Source organism: Melopsittacus undulatus, chromosome 9 (assembly GCF_012275295.1).
Source record: "Melopsittacus undulatus isolate bMelUnd1 chromosome 9, bMelUnd1.mat.Z, whole genome shotgun sequence".
Lineage (NCBI taxonomy): Eukaryota > Metazoa > Chordata > Aves > Psittaciformes > Psittaculidae > Melopsittacus > Melopsittacus undulatus.
The window spans coordinates 17,064,355-17,081,020 of record NC_047535.1 but is presented as its reverse complement, the minus strand read 5'-3'; the positions used below and the strand labels follow the sequence as shown (position 1 = coordinate 17,081,020).

The 16,666-nt window shown below is 41.5% G+C and overlaps 1 protein-coding gene across 4 annotated transcripts in view; it reads right to left on the bottom strand.

Moving 5' to 3' along the window:
• APBA2 (amyloid beta precursor protein binding family A member 2) overlaps positions 1–16,666 on the bottom strand; it is a 93,176-nt gene that overhangs the window by 39,520 nt on the left and 36,990 nt on the right. For 2 of the 4 annotated variants that reach the window (XM_031045980.2, XM_031045981.1), the window contains exons 2-3: positions 9,536–9,639; positions 1,874–2,877 (exon numbers count right to left, since the gene is read on the bottom strand). In XM_031045980.2, the coding sequence (XP_030901840.1) occupies positions 1,874–2,839 (966 nt within the window). In that variant the 5' untranslated portion in view covers positions 2,840–2,877; positions 9,536–9,639. Of the gene's footprint in view, positions 1–1,873; positions 2,878–9,535; positions 9,640–16,666 lie in introns of those variants that run through there. The other 2 variants (XR_004549958.1, XM_005145676.4) reach the window with 2 other exon arrangements.

Below are 16,666 nucleotides of genomic sequence, written 5' to 3'. Positions count from 1 at the left end.
TTTTTAACTTTTCTTTCATATCCCTGGAGTTTCTGTGGTGGGGGTGGGGGAGACGGAGGAAAAATCTCTTCATATTGTCAATTTGAGAGCCCCCATATCTCCAGAAGAAATGCTCCTTCACACCTTTATGTCTTGGAGGCCAATGTGCTCCTCAGTGAAAGTGCCCACAGCAGCTTTGTCCTGTCTCCTTTCTTTCAAATTACATGCATGTCTTGTCATCAAGTTTCTTTATACCTTTTTGCTGAACTGAAATGGGTACCTATATTGCTGTATCTCTGGATGCATCTCTACTTTCTCTCATCAGATATTGAAGGAATGAAATATTGTGTATTGGTTAATGCTCCATGCATCAGACAATATTTTTGTGGGTTTTATTAAGAGTGGTTATAGAAACTCAATGGCTACATGCCAGCCAGCGGCTACCTTTTACAGCAACACTTTCTCTGTTATTAAAGTTATGGCCCAAGACTGCCTGGAAATAACAATTAAAGCTCAGATATGCAACTCACAAATAACCCTTTGTTATTTTCATACCAGTGGCAGTTATATCAATATCTTGGGGTTACAAAACCCCCACTTGTTAGCAGTCTGGCAATAATGATAAAATTACAATGCAGTTCAGCTCAACCTCTGCTAAATAAAGAGTACAAAAAGATGTTGAAATGAAATTGTTTTGAATTAGCAATCATCCAGGAGAAAAAAAAAACAAAACAAAACCAAAAACCCAAAACTAGACACAGCAATTTCTTAATGAAGCATATAGAAGAATTCACTTTCTCATTCGAGAGCTCCTCCTCTCTTTTGTTCTGCAAATACTTTCAAAACTTAAAAGCACCAATATTCCCAATGGCAGCTGCTGGTGTACTGTGCCAGAAAGACCATCATTAGTATAAACCATGCTAACTACATTTCTCTGTTCCTAGCCTATACATACCAACTATTCAAGCCATTCAAGATCATCAAGCTTACCCCCACAAACTAGACCTTCCAAGCTGGCAGTAATGCACTGAATATTTTAAGCTATACAACCTGGTTCTAATTGTACTTCTGAAAATATAGAAATTAATACTAAGAACTGGCTGTAGATATGAGAAATCTGAACATATCCCCTTAAGATAATATTTTTTGTTGTTGTTCACATTTACAATAAAGGTCTGGTTGTTTCAACAGCATATACTTCAACATTTGATTTCCTTTCACTGTTTTTTTCAGAAGAACTGACATGTTTTAATGTCTGTTCTTAATGGAATTGTTTAGATTAAACTGTTTAACAGTGCGGCACTTAACTATAAAAATCACAATATTTATAGATTTGATAAAGCTGAAACAGGAAACTTACACCTCTCAAATTTAATAAGTATTTCTTCCTTCTTGCCAAGGTCAAGATATGACCAGACAGTACAAAACCACAGCAATATGCAGGCACTTGTTGCAGTTGTTTTTACCTTATGCAGTATCTAGCCTTGACATATGTTCTACTGAAAACAAAAAGAAATTAAAATCCACTAAGGTAAATGGAACAGGAACCTTTAATGAGAAAAAAAACCTACCCTTGACTATTTCAATGCTGACCTCAGTTTTAAGTTTATCTAGTGTGTCACTACAGAATAAGAACATAAGTAAACTAGTTTTGCCCTTGCATCTGGAATATCTTGTTTTACTTGGAATTGACTGTTCTCTGTGCAAAACCTTTTTTCCAGTTCTCCACCTAAACTGACTACATTAAGCACCTTTTACTGAACATGTGATCATGTAGCTGTGACTGCAATACAGAGTAAAAAAAGTAAAAATATTGCTACTTAATTCTGTTTAGAATAACTAACAATATTTGCATAATGGCTCTGACAGTCTGCTTAAACAGAGAACCTCATACCTGCTCTTGTGGCCAGTTCTGCCTGTCCTCCGGGGTTCTTGACTTTGCTTTAAAGCCTCGAGGCTCTCCACTGTGCTTAGAAGCAGATGGGATATTCAATGATTTTGGCCTCCCCTCATGCCTATTAGCACTGTGAACAGCTTCTCCCTTTGAACAATTCTCTTTATAGTCATGTGCCATGTTTTCAGTCCCAGTGTGCTCTGGACTCATTTCTGTTGTACTGTTAATACTGCTCATGCTCATACTCATTTTGATTTCTGCTACAATCTGGTCAATGTCCTCTTCCTGCTCTTCCAGCTCTGCATCCTCTTTTCTAGAATGGTATGGTGATATTCCCTGTGAGTTTCCATTAGTCTCTGCTGGGTAATAGTCCTGATAGCCACCTTCACTTTGACAGTACTGTATGTTTTCTTCTTGATCTTGAATCTCCAACGATGATGTTTCATCTTCCAATGTCTGAATGCCATTATCTTGACCCTCTTGCCACTCTTGCCTGTCCGTCACCTCATTTTCATCTTGGTGCTGACTTTTACCTTCAGCCCATTCTTCTACAGCTTCCTGACATCCATCTGTTTCATCATGGTGTTCCTCATGGGGAACATACTCTTCCCCATTGCAATCCATTCCTTCTAGGTAGCTGTCATCCTCTGGACAGTATCTAATGTAGTATGTGATCCCCTCCTCTTCTTCTGGCAAGCCTTCATCATAGTCCTCCTCCTCAGAAGTGTTATTCACATAGTCAGAGCTGGAATCACCATCTGCGCTATGATCATTGCACTCATGTTCTACAGGTGGAGGACTATCTGCTCTGACAGTTGCTAGTTCTGCCTTTTTTGCTGCATAATCTTCAATAGGAAGGTCACTTTCTTCATTTTCAGGTTCCCTGTTGTGAGATGAAGTAGGGCAAGCTCTTGTTCTGTGATCCAGCATGCTGGCAGTAGTGCTTTGATGCTTCCTGTTTGCCATAGCCAAGTCCTTATATGACAATCATTTCTAAGCAATTACTGTAGGGAAGATGGAAAAACACAGTCAGATTTATTTGGTAAAAAGGATGTGTTTGTAGAAATTTAAACCAGATCCAGACAGAGACTTTTAAAATGCTCTTGTTAAGGAACCATGAATTCAAAGTAACAGCTAGCACTCTGAAAGGAACAGATAAAGAGACAGTTCTATATTTAGCACAAATGTATCCTATTGTAGGCTCCCTTCTGTCAATTTGATGGAGAATTACTGCTGCATTTTAAAATTAGTTTTCAATTTCTTCTTCTTGCCATTATGGGGTCATGCTTTGATCGCTATGCAGTATAAAGGAGCTTTTCAATTTTCAGCTTGGGCATTTCTTTAATGTATATTGAAAATCTGACCTGTCCCTGTTGAAACTAAAGGAAAATAATTCTGTTAACTTGGCAGTCACACAGGACACTAAAGGATAATGCACTATTGTTAATGTTGGGGGGAGGGGTGTTGTTATTTGGGGTTTTTTTGTTTGTTTTAAATCACTTACTCATTTTTTAGTTCTTACCAGCAGTATGCCATTAAGCACATCCCATTGTAAATCCAAATACTGGGTTTAGAATAGAACAGACTATATTTCAGTTGGAAAGGATCTACAATGGTCATGTAGTCCAACAGCCCGACCAGCTCATGGCTGACCAAGTTAAAACATATTAAGGGCCTTGTCCAAATGCCTCTTAAACACTGACAGTCTTGGGGCATCATCCACATTCTAGGAAGCCTGTTCCAGTGTTTGACACCCTCTTAGTAAATAAATGCTTCCTAATGTCCAGTCTATACCACCCCTGGTAGAGCTTTGAACCATTCCCACATGTCCTATCACTGAATACCAAGAAGAGCTCAGTACCTCTCCTCTTCAGGCAGCTGTAGAGAGCAACGAGGTTGCCTCTCAGCCCAAAGTCCTTAGCTGATCCTCACTGGACATTCCTTCCAGTCTGTTCACCAGCTTGGCTGCCCTCCTCTGGACACAGGACATTCACAAACCTCTTAAATTGTGGAGCCCACAGCTTAAGTGCTCCAGGTGAGGCTGCACCAAGGCTGAATACAGCAGTGTAACTGCCCTGTTTGGCTGGTCATGCTGTGTTTGATGTACTCCAGGATGCGGTTTGCTCTCAGGGCTGCCCAGGCACCCCCCTTACGCTGAGCCTGAAGTTTAGCAGCACTCCCAGATTCCTTTTTGCAGGTCTGCTTTCCAGTCACTCCTCTTCAGTTTACACTTTTGTCCAGTGTTATTCCATCCCAGGTGCAGAATCTGGCATTTTGACTTGTTATATTTCATCCCATTATTCATAGACCCATGCTCCAATCTATGTAGATACCTCTGCAAGACTGTTTTTCAATCTATTCTATATGCCAGGACAAAAAGACACAATAAAAGCTCAGTAATTGTTCCCACTAAATACTTGTGCCACATAAAACCATGTATTTTTGTTTAAATACTGGATTCTAAATAAGTAAGCAGAGAGTATATGAACTGTATCAAAAACAGTCAAAGAAAATGTCTAATTCTAGACAAGCCTGAAAACTGTGATCTGCTGTGTGTGATTTGGATAGGAGGAACAATGTACTTTCAGTATGCATGTTTCCCTGTATTTCATTGCTGTATTCTTCTGGTAAGCTTGACCTATGCATTTATTTAATTGGGGTAAACTGAGCTCAGACATAGGCTTCCGAAATGCACCCTACAACTCTGTTTTACTGTATGCATATAACAAAGGCATGTCAGCCAACCAATGATAATTTTGACATAACCAGTTTCCCAAGTCTTGGGTGCACACTTGGAGCAATAAAGCTATCTATCATGGAGCTAGAGAATTAGAGGAGCTCTATAGTAATCAATTTCCTAGGCACCTGAATTTAACAAAAATATCCTGTTACTAACATAAAACCTCATAGATAACCCTGCAGAACTTCTGATGTCACAAGGAAAACCCCAAACCTTCAGTTTGTGATAAATCCAGGAATCTGTTTTTACTATGGATTATAGCAATGGCACCATGTGGCAAATCTACGCTCTCTCTGAAACACCGTTTCTAGAGTCTGAGATACAAAGCAGAGATGTATGTTAGTCACAGAAGATGTGGAAGGAATACAGTATGTGAAGCTCTTTTTAGTTATTGATACATAGCAGAATTAGTCTTGACAGAAAGCTTTGAAGTAAACAGTATACTCAAAGTGAAGTTTTAAACTGGAAAATTGGAGAAGGCAAAGCCTTCCCAGTGATTACTTGCACCTTCTCACTAATAGAAAAACTAGCAGACTTGTAAGACTTTCTCAATATGATCTGTACACCCACTGCGATCCATTAACATACTAGGTATCAGCTCTTGCTTTGGAGCCGATTCTAAGAATCTCAGAGCACCAAGTCAACTAGTGTTGCTCTGATTTAGTTAGGTTTACTTACTGCAAACTATAGATGCTTCTACACTGAGATTGCAGTAAAAACAAAACTTATTTTAAACTGGATTAAAGTAGCAATCTAGTCACAAGACTGTGGTGTTCTGCACAGGCTGCAAAAAAAACTGCCCAAGAGCACCTAAATTGCTCATATGACCAGATCAGGAACAGGTGAGCACACTATACAAAAAAGCCTACAACTGAAACAAGTCAAAATGCTATGAAAAGTGTATTTTTGAATGGCAATGCAAGAAAGAATTACAGACACCTCATTTGTCTTAAAGTTATCTCTTGTTGAGAACGAAACAAATTAGTGTCTCAAGAACTGTTCTCATCTGCAGTGGCCCCTGTCCACTGCTCATTGGAATTGTTCTCCGTATTAAGTAATACTTGCAGTCTATCTACAGTGCAGTAAACCCCACACACAAGTCACTACAGTGTAGCTGAAGATAAGCGCAAAGCATGTAACAAGCACGATTTGAAACTCATGACTCACCTTTTCCTAAAGCATATGGAGACGAGAGAACCCTTTTTTTAACCAGACAGTGTGATGGAGTTTTTCCACCCACATCTATGAATCTTCATTTAGTATCCAGGCCCTGAAACTGCCTTAAGCAGTATCACTGCAGTGATCCCCTTTTAGACATTCTAGTAGTTGACTATTCATAGATGTTACTTACCTGCAAAAAAATTCCACCCCATGCCAGATATTGCATAGCAGCACTGCATGTCACAGGAAGCCATTTGTGTGTCCTGTGAGAGCCAAAGGGCAGTGGTGAGACAAGACATGAGCCTAGAAAGGGAGGGATGGATGGCTGATGTGTGGCAACCACAGCAGCTGCGGGGAAACTGCCAGATCAGAGGCTCTGGAGTAATGGTTCTCAGTGGGGCAGCACTAATGGCAGCAGCTATGGTTCTTCCCCATCAGTGCCATGTGCAAGTGTAGCATTTGTACTGCAGGAGGGGAGTGTAAAGGAAGAACTTCAATAAACAGTGGCAGACTGGAAACTTTTTAGGGCATAGGTGGTATGAAATAGAGAAATTCCTCTCAAGTATGTCTAGCACTGACATATTTAGAAGGACTAAGAAACTGGTTTTCAGTTAATTCAGTTTGAGGCCCTGACTGAACCAGCACTTTACCCCTGCATGCTGAAATGAGGCACATGTTCCCAGTGGAGGTAAAATAAGCCTGACTTTTCAGTAAGAGGCAACGTTGACCTCAATGCTGTGGAAACTGAAGCTGCAAAGCAATCTCTGCACAACAATTACAATTCTAGCTGGCCTCCTTACCTTTGCCATCTTAGTCTGGCACTACTTCTTAGGAAATGAATTAAAATAAATCCCATTAAAATAAAAAGGCAGAATTTATTATCCTCAGCCTGAACTGCAGACAATGTGCACTGATTATATCGCTTCAGCTGTGAAATGGAACTTCTACAACTGTACTGACACATCTGAATTACTAAACAGTTTTCAAACAGAAGTCTGAGAACTGCTTTTGATGGAGCTGCAAAGAGCTGCATTTTAATTCAGATATTAGAACAGCCAAGGTAGCCTAGCTTGTTTCAAAATATTTCTCTGTCTAGGTTTTTCTAAGTTGTCTCCTGTCACACAGCAAGGTGCTAGTACCTGATGGCCAGAGGTCCAAACTCTTCTGTCTTTTCACGTACAGAGGCGTTAGTTTATCTATGTGGATGACAACTGCATCCAATGCACGTGGGCTTTAGAAGAACAAAAACAAAACCTGGATGTTTTTTGACATATGCAATAGTTACAAATGTTTACCACACATTCTGCTACTCAGTCTACTGTGCAGAAGCCTTCCAAGACACCTACTGCAAGGATTTCCTAATTTTCTCAGGGTATCCACGGTATTAGAAGGTTTCATAGCTAATATTTACATATCAGTTACTGAGAAAGCTCTTGAAATTGGAGAATATACTTCTAACTAACACTACTCCAATATCCTCTGAAGATAAGAGTAATGACTTGCTGGATCCAGGAGCACTTTATGAGTAAGGGCTTCAACTGAGTCAACAGGTCATTTCCTGTGCTTGGTCTAAGACTCCCTCCTATTTCTGATACCTCAGCTCCCTCCTCGATAGTGGAGAGTTGGGCCAAAATGCTGTATCACTTCAAGTGCATTTTTCAGCTTCTGGCTGGGGGAAGAATAAACATTCCTGAGAACATGGGGTCAGTGCTGTATCCTTCTTTCCTCTCCTCAGGATTTACTAACTTTATCTTGCTAACTTTATCTTGCTGAGGCTAGCAGATGCTCATTGTGTTGTACGGTGTACCACTGAAGCTCCACTACTGTTAAGAACAGTGATTAAGGGCCCAAGTTACACAGGTTTCTCAAATTATTTTCCTTTCAATAATGGTTTTGCTTTAGTTTTCTTAAACTTCCCTGCCTCAGCTTAATTTTGAGAGGAAAAGGAAATCAATCTCCAGAAAACACATGCTGCATTTCTGTGGCAGTAAAAAGGAGTATGCATAGGTGAACCAATCTCTTCTGCTCCTAGTAACAGGACTACTGGCTTACAGCTGAAATTTATTCTAATCAGTGCTTGTTATAGTCATTAGCTTTCTCCTGAGTTCCTTGCATCTAATCCCAGACAGCTGCAGTGAGGGTTTATGGAACTTAACACTTCTACAACTTTTCACCTGTTTAGAAAGGTATCTTCACTGCTTTCTTCCCATGGAGAGAGACCAATTAAACTAGCATTAACAATGGGAAATGGGACACAATTGTAAACATGGTGAGAAAGTGAAATACCCAGAATAATTTTCCAGACTGTGTTTAAAGAACTGCTTTACATATGTACTTGATACATAAGCTCAACTGCAGTCTAGTGGGAGCAAAACAAGCTCTTGACAGTTTTCATTTAACATGCCTAGTGATCTGAAGGGGAGGCTGTTTTGGCAAAATTCCCATGCAATTTTCACTTCCCTGAAATTGTTCAATAATTCCTATTCTCCCAAGTATCCAGTAAAAAAAAAAAATCCAAACAAAAAACCCAAAAACTTTCTACCCTTTGTAAGTCATCTACAGATGTAAGAGGAACATCAGCATTGTAACGCTATTTACCATCAGGCTAGATCATAGCACATATAGCATGTATGGCCTTCAGGCTTGCCTGAAATGTTTCATTACCTTACGTGAAAGTGAAATCTTTAGAATTACTTTCCTACACGTCAGACAACCTTCCTTTCGTACTCTTCACCAGAGGGTACCAAGAGGTTTCTGAGATGCCATAAACTACGTTTCATATTTTTAAAAGATTGTACATTCTGAACTGTGTTTTTGCATTTCTTTTCATAGTTTGTAATATTTGCTTTGTTTGGTTTAATCTAAGAAGCCTTTAAAATGCAATACTTACCTTTTAAATGGCATTGTAAAAATGCTTTCTAATTATAACCCACTATCAGAAACTAGAACAGAGACAAAGATATGCTAAAGATGAGTAAAATCCTATGCCACTGCAGAAATGGTATAATTGAATGTATATCCCAACTGAATGTAGCTTTTGTATTTACAGATGAAGTAATAAAAATGCATATTCAAATATTTAATTATTGTTTATTGTTGATGTGGCTTAAGCATTCTTTAGTGTTTAATTCCACAGTTCAAAGAGGAATACTAAACCTTTAGTGCCATATCTATATAATTACTCCAGTAAAGATTTTAGGACTAGTGTCAATTCTGCAGTGTTGTGCCTGCTATACAGAAAAAAAACAGGTGAATTATATTATATATTATAGGTATCTTAAACTGAGGGAGGGACGGAAGCAGAATATAGGGTAAGATGAGCCTCCAAAATTAAGCAGTGAGATCTTACGGCTTGTTCTTGTGGCTGCCCAGCTCCAAGCTCTGTTTTAAATATCAAAAAAGTATCCCTTGTGTTTGACCTGCACACAAATACTCCATTGATTGTTCTGCAGAGGCTTCAACTTCAGAAATTATTTCATATTTAATATAAGCTTTATTATCTTATGATTACCATAAATAATTTCTAATTCATTTGGAATAAGGGGAAAGTATAGGATGTATAGGAATAAGAGAAGGAAATACAGGAATAAGGGAACAGTAAAGTATATATAGTCTTTATATACATAAGGAATATATGCCAATTCAATTAAAACACATTCTGGCTACTCTGAGCCAACCGCTAATCCACCCAGAGCTCTGGTAGAATTTTTAGGCTGTCCTAGAATGGATTATGCAAAGCTGTAAAATGCTTTTCAGGGTACCTTTCTGCTGACTATGAAGGCTATTCAGAAGTCTGGCAATCTTCTTATCTCCTGCTAATTTGTATTCTTTGTAGGTTCAGCTTGCAATTTCCTGTGTAATATTGCTATTCAGAAGGAAAAGAAATTCTTAAATTTATTTAAAAATACATGGTGTACAAGCAACTAATGTCTCAGAACTTACTTGATTAGCATTTTAAGCTTCAGTTTACAGTCTACCAAGTAAAGATTCCTTGATATTTTTTTACATGATGCATCTGTTAAAATTTTTAACACAATAAATTTGGAAATACTTACCACAGGCAATTAATTAATCACTGCAACATGATTTCCCCAGCCTCACGCAAAACTGCTGCTTTCTTTTCATGAATACTAATTTCGGGTTATAGGCAGAATTAAATAAAATATACTGTTTGAATAATACTGTAGAAGGGAATAGAAGGACAGAATAGGTCACTTTAAATGAAACCGGAGATTCAGCACAACATTTCAAACTGTACCATTTAAGAACAATAAGCCAAACATTCTCGACCTTATTCTAAGAGCACCCATTCAATGAATGGTTAGATGGCTGGAGGAAATATCCAGACTGCCAATTTACCTGTGGAGGCAGGTCAGTGGAAAGGCCTCATTTGTAAAAGAAAGGAGATACTTAACTTTCTAATAACTTAGGGCTTAGCTATCAGGTTACCGGTTCACAGTCAACCATTTACACTCAAATTTTGCAGCTTCTTGATTCTCACTGTATAACAACACTTCAAAAAGACTTCTTTTTATTACTACTAACCTTCAAGTCATGCAAACAGTTTCATGGGTGCTCACTTAACATTATCATAGGAAAAAACGAAATTCTCTTTAAAAGGTTACAGGAAAGCACTGATAACATCAATTTAATGAGTCAAACCTCGACAGAAATTAGATGTATTAACAATTGACGCATTTCCCACAAGCAGCATCTACTAAGGCATAACAATTAGATATAGCTAGTAGTCTACAGGCTTTTAATATTAGTTATCCTTCCAGCTGGCTAGCTGAAACCAGTTAGGTCTAACGGGTCAAAATTTAATCATTAACCATGGTTGAAAAAGTACAAAACGATTTATTGCATGGCTGTTTATTTACCCCATCTGGGTGTTTTGTTTCCCCACTCTCCTCTGTGCTCCCCATCCCCCCAAAAAGAAACCAACCCAAAAAACACAAAACAAAAACAAACAAACAAACAAAAAAACAAAAAAAAAACAACCAAAAAAAGAAGAGATTTTACTGGTGGAATAGCAGGCAAGAATAGATATCACTGAGGAGTAGTATTTGCAGTGAAACTATAGAGGAGTACTCTGGAAATTGCATGAAATTCTTCTCAGTAACAAACATCTAAAATCTTGCTGAAAGACATCAACACCTTCCCCACTCAATTAGCACAAAGGATTAGGTTGCATTTCCTTCTATTAGCAGAACCTTGTCTTTTTCAAACTCATATAAAAATACTTGTGCTGCTACCTGATTTTAGTAAACAAAATCCTTTTGAAATAATAAAATAAGGGTAAAGACTATTATGTTAATTCAAGAGTCTGCTTTCGTTAAGCAGAATAAGCAAACTGCGGGGTTAAATTATGAGACATTTTACAAAATAAAAATTTAGTAAGAGTAGTAGATAATTTTGGTCAGAGGTTTTCTTAGCAGTGAATCTTGCATTTTCAACCTTTGAAAAAATAATCTGTCACTTGCAGCTCGTTGTGTTTCAGGCACACTGCTCCACAGTGGATGATCACCTCATTTGAAAAGTAAGATTAGGAAGATTTCTCTCTCTGTCAATAAGGCATAAATTGCACATCAGTAAAATCCTCTCCAATCTATAACAACTAGTTAGAAGATAAATATTCTATCAGTCACTTCAGCAGATAGTGAAGATGGCTTGAAAGCTTTACAGCCACCAGCTTTTCCGAATGAAGTCAGCAGAAAATTTGTATGCATACATCTTATGAAAATAAGGCCATTTCTTCTAAAATAGCATTTTGAATGTAAAGTTTAAATGTGCTCTGAACAATACTGTTACAGCTCAGTAGATTTACACATAAATTGTTATTGAAAACACAGCACTGACCACAATGATTTAAATAATTATATGGTATTAGAATTACAGACACACAGCAACCTGACATACATACTGCTGTTGGGTGTGAGCCCATGAAGGATATATATTCTAAACTAGGAAGTCTGCATCTTAAATGGGTATTGAACAATGAATTAGTGTGACCTTCTGTTGTCAGCTCTTCATTTCCTATGGCTATAGGGACAAGGACATGCTGCATAAAGGGAAAGACTGCCATGATTTTTCAAATATGATGGCCAGTGGCTTTGCAACTTCACTCGCCAGCTCCTTCAGGACCTGCGGATGGATTTCATCAGGTCCCATGGACTTGTGTACATTCAGGTTCTTAAGATGGTCTCGAACAAGATGCTCTCGTACAGTGGGCCCAAGGTCTAGGTTTTCACAGTCCCTGCGTCCACCTTCCAAGACTCGGGTGCTGCGGTCAGAGCCTTTGCCAGTGAAGACCAAGGCAAAGAAGCTATTCAGAACCTCAGCCTTCTCCAAGTCCTGTGTAGCCAGTTCTCCCGAAAGCTTACAGAGGGGGCCTACATTGTCCCTAGTTTGTTTTTTAGCCACTACATACCTATATGATTCTTTCCTGTTATCTTTAACATCCCTTGCCAAGTTTAGCTCCAATTGGGCCTTCGCTTTCCTAGCTTGGTCCCTAACTTCACTGACAACATCCCTGTATTCATCCCAGGCCACCTGTCCTTGCTTCGACCTTTTATAAGCCTCTTTTTTCCTGTGAATTTTTCTCAGCAGCTCCTTATCCATCCAAGGATGTCTCCTGGCCCTCCTGCTGCACTTCCTTCTAGTCGGGATGTAACACTCCTGAGCTTGTAGCAGGTGATTCTTGAATGTTAACCAAGAGTCTTGGGCCCCCTTGCCCTCTAGGGCTATATCCCATGGAACCTTGCTAAGCAGGTTCCTGAAGAGCCCAAAGTCTGCTCTCTTGAAGTCCAGGGCAGTGAGCTTACTGCACGCTCTTCTCACTGTCCTGAGGACCTCGAATTCAACCATCTCGTGATCACTGCATCCAAGACTTTCCTGGAGAGTCACATTTCCAATAAGCTCTTCCCTGTTGGTGAGCACGAGGTCAAGCAGGTCACCTCTCCTTGTTGGCTCCTCTATTGCTTGCAGAAGGAAGTTGTCTTCCACACAATCGAGAAACCTCCTGGATTGCTTGTGCCGGGCCGTACCGTTGCCCCAACAGATGTCAGGGTGGTTGAAGTCCCCCATGAGAACAAGGGCCTGTGAGCATGAGGCTTTTCCTATTTGTCTGTAGAGTTCTTCATCCACAGGTTCCTCTTGATCAGGCGGTCTGTAACATATCCCTACAGTAATGTGTCCCATCACCGATTTCCCCTTAACCCTGACCCACAAACTTTCTGTTAACTGATCACCTGTCCCCAGACAGAGTTCCATACTCTCCAGCCTATCCCTAACATAAAGGGCAACTCCCCCTCCCATCCTACTGGGCCTGTCTTTTCTAAAAAGCCTATAATCTTCCATTCCAACACTCCAGTCAAAGGAGCCATCCCACCATGTTTCTGTGATGCTTATTATATCATAGCCCCGTAGATGTGCCCACATCTCTAATTCCTCTTGTTTATTCCCTATGCTATGGGCATTTGTATAGAGGCATCTGATCCAAGCTCCAAATGAAGCCAGCTCAGTGGCTGGAGCGGCTAGAATACTACTACATTGCTCCAAGCTTTTATTATAGGTGCTGGCAACTGACTGGGTGTGTTGGGATGGAATGATGCTCCCCTCCCCCAACACAACGAGTTTAAAGCATCCTTGACAAGTCTGGCAAGCCTCCCAGCAAAGCCACTCAGAGCAGTTCCACCAGCTCCCAGTAGGCCTGGCCTACAAATGTGGGCCCCATGTCCAAGACACCCAAACCCTTGACTATGACACCACCCTTTTAACCATTTATTAACCTGTCCAATCCTCCTAACCTTTGGAAGGTCCTCCCCTGTGTCTTGGAGAATTGTCAAAAAGACTATCAGAGCTCCAGAACCCTTGACCACCTCTCTCAGTGCTCTGTAGTCCTTCTTTATATTCCTCAGGCTACTACTATCTATATCCCTATGTCGTGGTTTAAAGCCAAACTGCACAGCTCGTGCACTCACTCCCCCCCCCCCCCTCCTCCCCTTGCTCCCCAGACTCCCGGAGAGCTAGGAAGGAGAATCCAAAGAGTGGATATCCAAAGATAGCCCCCACGAGTTGAGATAAGAACAGTTTAATAGCTAAGGTACAACACAATAATTACTGCTACTACTACTACAAATAATAATGATAAAGCAAATAACAAGTGAAGGGAATACAACACCTCACCAGCCACTGACCCATAATTCACACCACCCTGCCCGACCAAGCACCGATTGATACCTCCTCCATCCCCCCAGAGTTCCAGCCCTTCCGGGTTTCTCCCGGTTACACCCTGGGCCTGACATGCTATGGTATGGAATACCTCTTTGGCTAGCCTGGGTCAGGTGTCCTGTCTCTCCTTCCTCCCGGCCTCCCTCCTTCCCTGGCAGAGCATGAGCTCAGAAAAGGCCTTGGACAAGCCAAACATTTCAGCAGTAAGTCAAAACATACTTGCTATCAGCAACTGTTCTCAGCCCGAAAGTCAAAACACAGCACTGCACCAGCTACCAAGAAGGAGAAAAAATGACTGCTACCGCTGAACCCAGGACACCCTAGCACCCACATGTATCACTAGAAGTGGGTAATAGCCCATGGGACTTACTAGAGCAGGCAGCCTCTCCGCAACATCCCTGATCCGTGCCCCAGGTAGGCAACACACCTCCCTTGCGACTGGGTCAGGCCAATAGATGAGCGTTTCTGTCCCTTTCAAGGCAGAGTCCCCTACTACTACAACCCGCCGCTTTTTCCTGGCGGCTCCAGTAGAGATCTTCTGTACCAGTGCACCAGCCTACTGTTTCTGATGCAAGTGCATTTCCTCATCAGCCCCCTGCAGGACAGCAAAGCGGTTCTGGGTGGGTACAGCAGGTTTAGGAGGAAGCCCCTTGCTTTTAATTGCTCTCTTCCTCCTTTGGCTGTTTTTTTTTGTTACTAATTCCCAGCTTCCCGGGTTAACAGCCTCCTTCTTTCCTCCATGAGTTAGAGGGGAAGCTTGAGGCCCCTGTGCTGTTTGGTCCTGGAGCAAGCAGTCCTGCTTCCTCTCAGCTTCCCTGACATCTTGCAGCTTACTGACAGCATCCCATAGCTCAGCCACCTGCTGCAGGAGGACCTCCATCAGGGAGCAGGGAGCGCAGCCCTGCCCATTCTGCACCTTTCCCTCACAAGACCAGTGCAGGCACTCTCTACACCCTGAGCTCTTCACCGCAGCCTCCCCTCTTACCAGCTCTGTCTGGGTGCTGATGCTGGCCACCACTGGGGCAGCCAAGGCAGAACTCCCAGACCAGGCCCTGGTTATATGGTGAGTGCTCAACATCCCGCTCGCCTGCCTGTGCAAGAACTGCCTTGACCGGCTCTGGTCTCCGCGCTTCTGGTGTTCCTCAGGGATCAGTGTTGGGACCGGTCTTGTTTAATATTTTTGTCGCTGACATGGACAATGGAATTGAGTGTGCCCTCAGCAAGTTTGTCGATGACACCAAGCTCTGGGGTTCCGTTTATACACTGGAGGGAAGGAATGCCATTCAGAGGGACCTTGACACGCTTGTGAGGTGGGCTGATGCCAACCTCATGAAGTTTAATCATGACAACTGCAAGGCCCTACACCTGGGTCGGAGCAATCCCAGGCACAGCTACAGGTTGGGCAAAAAGGAAATTCAGTGCAGCCCTGTGAAGAAGGACTCAGGGGTGTTAGTCAATGAGAAAATGAACATGAGCCAGCAGTGTGCACTTACAGCCCAGAAAGCCAACTGTATCCTGGGCTGCATCAAAAGGAGCGTGACCAGCAGGTCAAAGGAGGTGATCCTGCACCTCTACTCTGCTCTTGTGCGATCCCACTTGGAGTACTGGGTTCAGTTCTGGTGTCCTCAACATAAAAAGGGCATGGTACTGTTAGAACAAGTCCAGAGGAGGGCCACAGGGATGATCAGGGGACTGGAGCACCTCCATATGAAGACAGGCTGAGAAAGTTGGGGCTGTTCAGCCTGGAGAAGAGAAGGCTGCATGGAGACCTCATAGCAGCCTTCCAGTATCTGAAGGGGGCCTACAGGGATGCTGGGAAGGACTATTCATTAGGGACTGTAGTGACAAGACAAGGGGTAACAGGTTGAAACTTAAACAGCAGAGGTTTAGATTGGATATAAGGAAGAAATTCTTTACTGTTAGGGTGGTGAGGCGCTGGAATGGGTTGCCCAGGGAGGTTGTGAATGCTCCATCCCTGGCAGTGTTCAAGGCCAGGCTGGACAGAGCCTTGGGTGATATGGTTTAGTGTGAGGTGTCCCTGCCATGGCGGGGGGGTTGGAACTAAATGATCTTAAGGTCCTTTCCAACCCTAACTGTTCTATGATTCTATAATTTGATGTCTTTACTTGAACTGATTTCCACTAAGTTACTGTAGGTCCAGCAGGGCCCACGTCTAAAGCCAACTTACTACATATCATACCCATTGTTTTCAAGCTGGTTCAAGCAGCAGTCTGGACCTCAGTTAGTATATCCAACAGAACTAAGGGTCATATATGTGTATTGCACAGTTTACCTGAAATAATATTTCAGCCCTTGTACAGCAAAGCATATACAGAAGCATTCCATTCTGAGAATAGGAGCAGTTCAACAGTGTGTAAGACCCATATCCTTATCATATGGAGCTGCCTGTCTGATTTCAAAAAATAATAATCACACACCTACCATCCATTGAGGACCCAGGCTAAAGTACCCAAATTGTGAGTTGCTCCTGTATTTCCCTGTTCCCAAATTAGCACCATAGTCACACACATCTTATTTCTGTTAAGTTACAAGCAATAAGGGGAAAATACATAACGAAATACAGCATCTAAAAATGTAGACCAGACTTAACCTTACAGGAGACAGTACTCAGTGAACAAGACTTACCTTTAAATGCCTCT